This window comes from Sinocyclocheilus anshuiensis, unplaced genomic scaffold (assembly GCF_001515605.1).
Source record: "Sinocyclocheilus anshuiensis isolate Anshui unplaced genomic scaffold, SAMN03320099.WGS_v1.1 scaffold299, whole genome shotgun sequence".
In the NCBI taxonomy this organism is placed as follows: Eukaryota; Metazoa; Chordata; class Actinopteri; order Cypriniformes; family Cyprinidae; genus Sinocyclocheilus; species Sinocyclocheilus anshuiensis.
The window spans coordinates 271,841-277,936 of NW_015552565.1; the positions used below are offsets into that span (position 1 = coordinate 271,841).

Sequence of the window (6,096 nt, forward strand, 5' to 3'; positions counted from 1 at the left end):
CCCTTTGTAAAGGCCTTAGCCACTTTGAACCAGGAAATCAAACGGTACCAGCCTGATTCCCCATCAAAAGAACCCCCTCGCTTTCCCTCTGCTTTCAGTAAAGAGCAGAAGAGAAAAGCTCTTTGCCATATTTATGACTTAGTCGCCGTGTAGAGAAAGCCGAAGCTCATGGTCGTGGTGTAGGACTTTGATTTTCTTTTGTTCTCTTTCATGTCTGAGGTACGGTGAATGTTCAGTTCTGCTGGCCCAACTGACCCCAGCGTGTATGGATGAAGATGCAAGACTCAATCTAATAAAGCGTACAGTGTGTGTAGGTGTGTGTGTGTATGACATCAGATTTTGCCTTTCAGGGATGGAATTTCTAAAAATGTCCCCAGAAGAATAGCAAACCTTGAGCCAAGTTCATAAATGATGTCTTAATTCATATATTAAAATATATGACAATTAAAGCGAAACAAAACAAGTTTTTTTAATGAGTACTTTTGTCTTGTTTTACAGTAAAAATACATAAACATATTTAAAAAATAAATTTACTTGCAAAGCAAAATATTAAATGTTACACTATATACAATATTATAATTAGGTTTTCAGAGAATATATCTCTATATAAAAATAGTTCCAAATAAATGAACATATATTTCTGAATCTGGTACAATTTTTATCTCTTGATTTAAGCACAATTTCTAATAAAATTCAGTGAACTTTATTCTTTAAAAGAAATAGGGGTCAGAAAAATACACGTAGATCAATATTGAATTCTTAAAAGCTTACACAGTTTTCTCAAGTGCTTCTCAAGTAAATTTATCTTTTTATAAGGATAGTCATTATAATTAGCTTATGTTTAGAACAATGTGTTTATGTTTAAACTCACCTTGCAGTTCATCCTGCCGTGGCATGATGGGAGGAAGCACAGGCCAAAGGTTCCATTCTGATCGACTGTCCACTGTTGAGCAATCAGGTTTTTGTGAATGAATACTCAGGCCAGACCGACTGGATCCAGGGCATCTATGCAAGGTTTCATTTGTGGACTGTAGGACGACCAGGTTTTGCTGAGATTGAGGGGTATTGGAGGTGTAAATTGGAGTGTCTGGCAGGCAAGTGGAAGGTGTTTCTTGTTTGCAGGAGGTGAGAGATCTGGAGAGACGTGCTTGAAGGACGTCCATTCGTGAGCTGGCCTGACTGCAACTTCCTGCAGAGCTAAAGTGAAGCTCGGGAAGAGAAGTAGAGCAGCCCTCTTGATAATAATTATTCTGGTCAAGGTCAGAAGCATGGTTATCTTTGTCATCTGTACTATTGTCTTCACAATGGTCAACACTGAAGCTCACTGGCAATGTAAAGAGAGTGCATAAATCAATCAAGGATCTCTTAAATGCATCATTTACATTTTCATTTTAGATGATAACCAAGTGTTCAAAGTCAATGTTAGGAGAACTGTGTACCTGACAGGGCATCTGAGAAGCTACTGTTCAGGTCGGTGCTACGGCTGAACTGGCTTGATGAAGGGCAGCTAAAACTGGAAAGAGAATTTGGGGTCACAGATGAAGTTGGTGTGACTGGAGTAATTGGGCTACTTGGAGTACTTTGGGTGCCAGGAGTAGTTGGGGTGGCTGGGATGCTTGGGGTTGTCGGGGTGGATAGAGTTGTTGGGGTCATTGTCTCCTCTTCAGCCATTTCATGGTGCCCTTTATTCAGATTTTGTGGAGCAGAGCATGCATCTTCTTCCTCATCTGTCAGTTGTAAGTGTGTATTGGAGGTTTGGGATTTCTGAGGGTGATCAACAAACTTGAGTGTCAGAGAAGGACTTGTTGGAGGTTCTGGAGAAGCTCTACTTGGATTAGGGCATCCAGGTACATGCGGGAGAACCACACTGAATTGACTCCTGCTGGAATTATCCACATTTTGGTTACTCTTGACATCTGGGAAAAGAAGAGGTTGAGATCTGTTGAAATGAATGTGGCTATGAGGACAACCCATCTCTGTGGCACATTTTCCAGTTTTGCTCCTGTAGGGCCACCTTCCTGCAGAGTTTAGCTTTAACCTGCTCCAACACACCTGACTGGAAGTTTAGTAACTCTATTAGTTGGTTAGAGATCTGGAGCTGAACTCTGCAAGAAGGTGGTCCTCTAGGAGCAGGATTGGAAACCCCTGGCCAAGGGGGAGATTACATCTGGGTCAAGGTTAGGGTCGCACCACAGAATGAGGTTTGGGGAATCTTTACTCAAAAATGCAAATGAGAAAGGGCATCGCTAATGCACAAGAGCAGAAATCCTTCACTAAACAAACCATACCGCAGCATAGAGTGCCAAGTCTGCAGCTGTCTCATGTAGAGATGAACAGGACACACTCACACACTCAAACACACACTCACGTACATCCACACACACAGGCTTAATGACAGGCATTGTTCGGGGTGCACACAAAAAGAGGTCCTGAATAATTAACATGGGGGTCCTGCATGAGGGTCAGGAGGAAAGCGTATTCATCATCATTTACAGCTAAAAAGGAGAGGAGAGAGGCAAAGGCCACCCAGCCCAATAGCTGACGCTGCCCTACTCCACTGAGCCTCAGAGCAAACAGTCTTTTGCCTGTTGCGGGCTCCTGGTTCCTAACAAGGGCCCCAGACACCCCCCTTCCCCTCGAAAACTCTGCCCCTCTGCAGGAGCAGCTGTCCAGTTCCCATCTCAGTATGCAGAGTGACTCTAAAATATGATAATTACCACTTGCAACCACTATATGAAGGAACTCATTCTCATAATTGGGATTAGAAACCCCATATAGCTAATTATGGATGCAATGACAGCAAAGCAAACAAATGAGCCAAGCCTGACACTTTCTTCAGTGGCTCTTGATGCTGATGCCTGCTGGGAGAGATTTACAGAGACTTTCCTCTTGCATGATGTGCAGTGTTCCTTGCCGGTCTTTCTTTTGCTGAAGAAACCGAAATGACATATGATGTTTTGGTGTAGTTGTCTTGTTATGGCAAAGGGCTTTGCTAAAGTTCAAAGGTTCTGCGACAAAATGTTTTTGGGTGGGCCCCATAGCACTGGGCTTATTGAATAGAATGTACTATAGAGGACCTCAGTGGGTCTCCCCGAGAATTGGAATTCTTCAGATTTCAAATTGGCTCCCTTTCAAATTATGAGTTGGAATTTGAATTGACCTCACCCCACATCTATCTATCTATCTATCTATCTATCTATCTATCTATCTATCTATCCAGGCTGACAGCTCTGTGCTCTGGATATTCGTGTTGTTTTTGGTCATCGAATAAACGCAAAAAAAAAAAGTACACCAATAAACCAACTGTCTTTGGCTCTCGTCCCTTATCGTTTGTTGTCCCCCAGGCCAGTATGTTGTGAGTCCCCCAGCAGGGGCCTGTGTTGAAGCAGACCAGAGGCCCCTACACAATACATTCTTGTTCCACTCAGTCTGTGTCACTGAGGAGTCAGAGGACAGAACAGTGAGAGAAAAGGATTGAGTGAGGGGAAAGAGAAAAAGAGAGAAAGAGAGGCTGGAAAGCACATAGTTGCACTGCTGTTCTTACAATATCATTACCTAGTCCATCTGTCACAGTCTCACACACACACACACACACAGACACAAAATGTATGTGTGTGAACGACATGTGTCATATCGCACTGTTGTGGCCTCGCCCCCCTGCTCTCCTTGGGGAGCTAAAGGCAGGTCGGGGTTGTTGTTAGAGTCTCCGAACACCATATGGCTGTATAATTAGTTTTGGCCTGTGATGTAAAGTAATGCTCCCATCTCTGCTGACTCCCAAGCTCGCTCTGAAAGGCATGGTCCTGATGTGCGTTAATGACCAATCTTATCCAAATACCTTCACACCACAGCACTGAGGCCTAATGGAAGTAGCAGGCCACCAGGAGGGCGGCGCCACAGTAAACATGCATATATGAGCTTAATGGATGCATGATATTCATTTAGATTCATATTTGCGTTCTTAACAGTAGCTCAATTTCAGATCATTTGGTTTAATTTGACCAAGACATGGTACACTGTCGAGCTATAAATTAGTTTGTTTTGGTGAGGAAGGCCATTTCAAAACTGAATGATAATTGCTGTTATTCAATACGAATAGTTTCTCTGAATATAAATAAGGGATACACTGATATGAAAATTATAATACTGATCAATAAGTCAGTAATTATTTTCAAGTAATATTTATATACATAAATTTATATACATTTATATAGTCTCATGTACATTTAAATTTATATATTTTGTCTAAATAAAAAATTAAATAAATGAATTATTTAAATATTACAGGTGAATTTAGGCAACACATTATATTGTAGAGAATGAAAAATGGATGTTAATTTTGAGATTTGCTAAATTATTATTGTTGTGTTTTTTTTTAAAGATTACCTTTAAATAAGCAAAGTTGATGGCAGGGGTAATGTAAATGGGGAAATGAGCATGCACAATTATATGAATAAATAATAAAATATTTATTGATAAATGAACGATTTTATATCAGTCGATAATGGTAAATAAAAACTAAAAAAAACTAATAACGACTGATTTAATTAAGAAGCTCAAATAACAACTGATATATGATGCATATGAATGTTCTTCCTTTTCATTTTCATTAGAGCAAGGGCACTTTTGTTAAATTTAACACCTGTGCCTGCTGTGCCCTACGCCTGAGAAAATATATCAGTAAAAGGACTGTATATCAGTACTAACCTGGACATCTTTGAGGTTGGGGAGCACTCTGCTGCCGTTGTTTTTGCCCCAGAGGATTAGGCCCTGGTCTGGGATGCATGTTTAGGAAATGTGGGGGTCTGAAACGGACAGGCCAGGCCTCCATATGAGCATGAAAACGAGAACACAAGGGCGGAGGGCATTTCTCACGTCTGATTACCTGAAGAGATAAAAAATATCTTTGTACTGATTTACAAAATAACATTTGAAAAGGCACTGCACTGGTTCAGCCTAGCTTGAATAAGCACCTCTCTGCAGTGCCCCCTAGTGTTGACTTATTGAAACAGCTTATTCAGTATTGCCCTTCACTGTGACTGTGACACACACATACATTTAGCATTCTTGCTGCAGGGCTAGCATGGTCCTTCCTCAGTTAAGTCAATGAATTTGGAGCAACAAGACACAAGGAGCAGCAGTTGGTCAATAATGATATATAGAAAGGTTAACTTGTTTGCCCTTTGCCTGTCAGCTATAAAGACCAGTTAGCAAACATAGCTGCATTCTCGGGCTAATTCATAACCTATGTTTTTATGTAACAAACACATAACGTAAATTTTTACGGGAATTTGAACAGACTCTTGGTAATTTTGGCACTTCTCTGTGTTTGTGTGTGTGCTCACACACTTTCTCTTTGCTTTGTGTAGCCAGATGGGTGCCACACTGCTTATAACTTGTCAGAGAGCAAGTCTTAACGTTTCCAGTGCCACAGGGCAATGTTAACAAGCACAAATACACACACGTCTTGATGTCTTTATCCCTTTTGAATTGACTGACAGTAAATTGCTGAGTAAACATGGCTATGTCTGAGCTGACAATGTTATCATAGGGGACATGTGCTCCCTGTTCCCTGCGTTATTGGCGCTCAGAGCGGTGACCCGAAACTATTTTACACTCTCTCTCTGACACTAATGAAGCCTCTACTCTGATACAAACAGATCTTTCGCACCTTTTATCTCCCTTCAGTCATTCCTTCATTCATTCGATCTCTCTTTCTGTCCTCCTGTCCCAACACATCTGTTTTAAATGCCTGAAAGGGATCCCAATGTCCATTACCTTTTTTTTTATGTTGTTACGGTTAGTGAAACATGCAATCTTAATGTTTAGGATCACTTAAAGCCCATAATTGCAGTAACACCACATGATTTGAGAGGGAAAAAAATAAAATTGCACTTTTTTATGATAAAAAATTTAGAAAAAAACTATAATAATAATTTTGTAAAAAGTTCTCGGTTTGCTGTGCTTGTTTGTAGGACTGCACAATTTTGCCCAACATATTGTGATTATAATAATAATTATCATTATCATTATTATTATTATTATTATTATTATAAATGTATTTAATGATTGAATAAAAATATTAAACAAAATAAG

At 40.2% G+C, this 6,096-nt stretch overlaps 1 protein-coding gene across 1 annotated transcript in view; it reads right to left on the reverse strand.

The window, feature by feature from the left end:
* The window catches only part of LOC107664836 (uncharacterized), a 31,002-nt gene extending 26,268 nt beyond the window's left edge, over positions 1 to 4,734 (reverse strand). Inside the window, exons 1-3 of the mRNA XM_016455517.1 lie at positions 4,708 to 4,734; positions 1,440 to 1,916; positions 872 to 1,324 (exon numbers count right to left, since the gene is read on the reverse strand). Of these exons, the coding sequence (XP_016311003.1) occupies positions 872 to 1,324; positions 1,440 to 1,671 (685 nt within the window). The 5' untranslated portion in view covers positions 1,672 to 1,916; positions 4,708 to 4,734. The remainder of the gene's footprint in view (positions 1 to 871; positions 1,325 to 1,439; positions 1,917 to 4,707) is intronic.
* Positions 4,735 to 6,096: the final 1,362 nt, after the last annotated feature.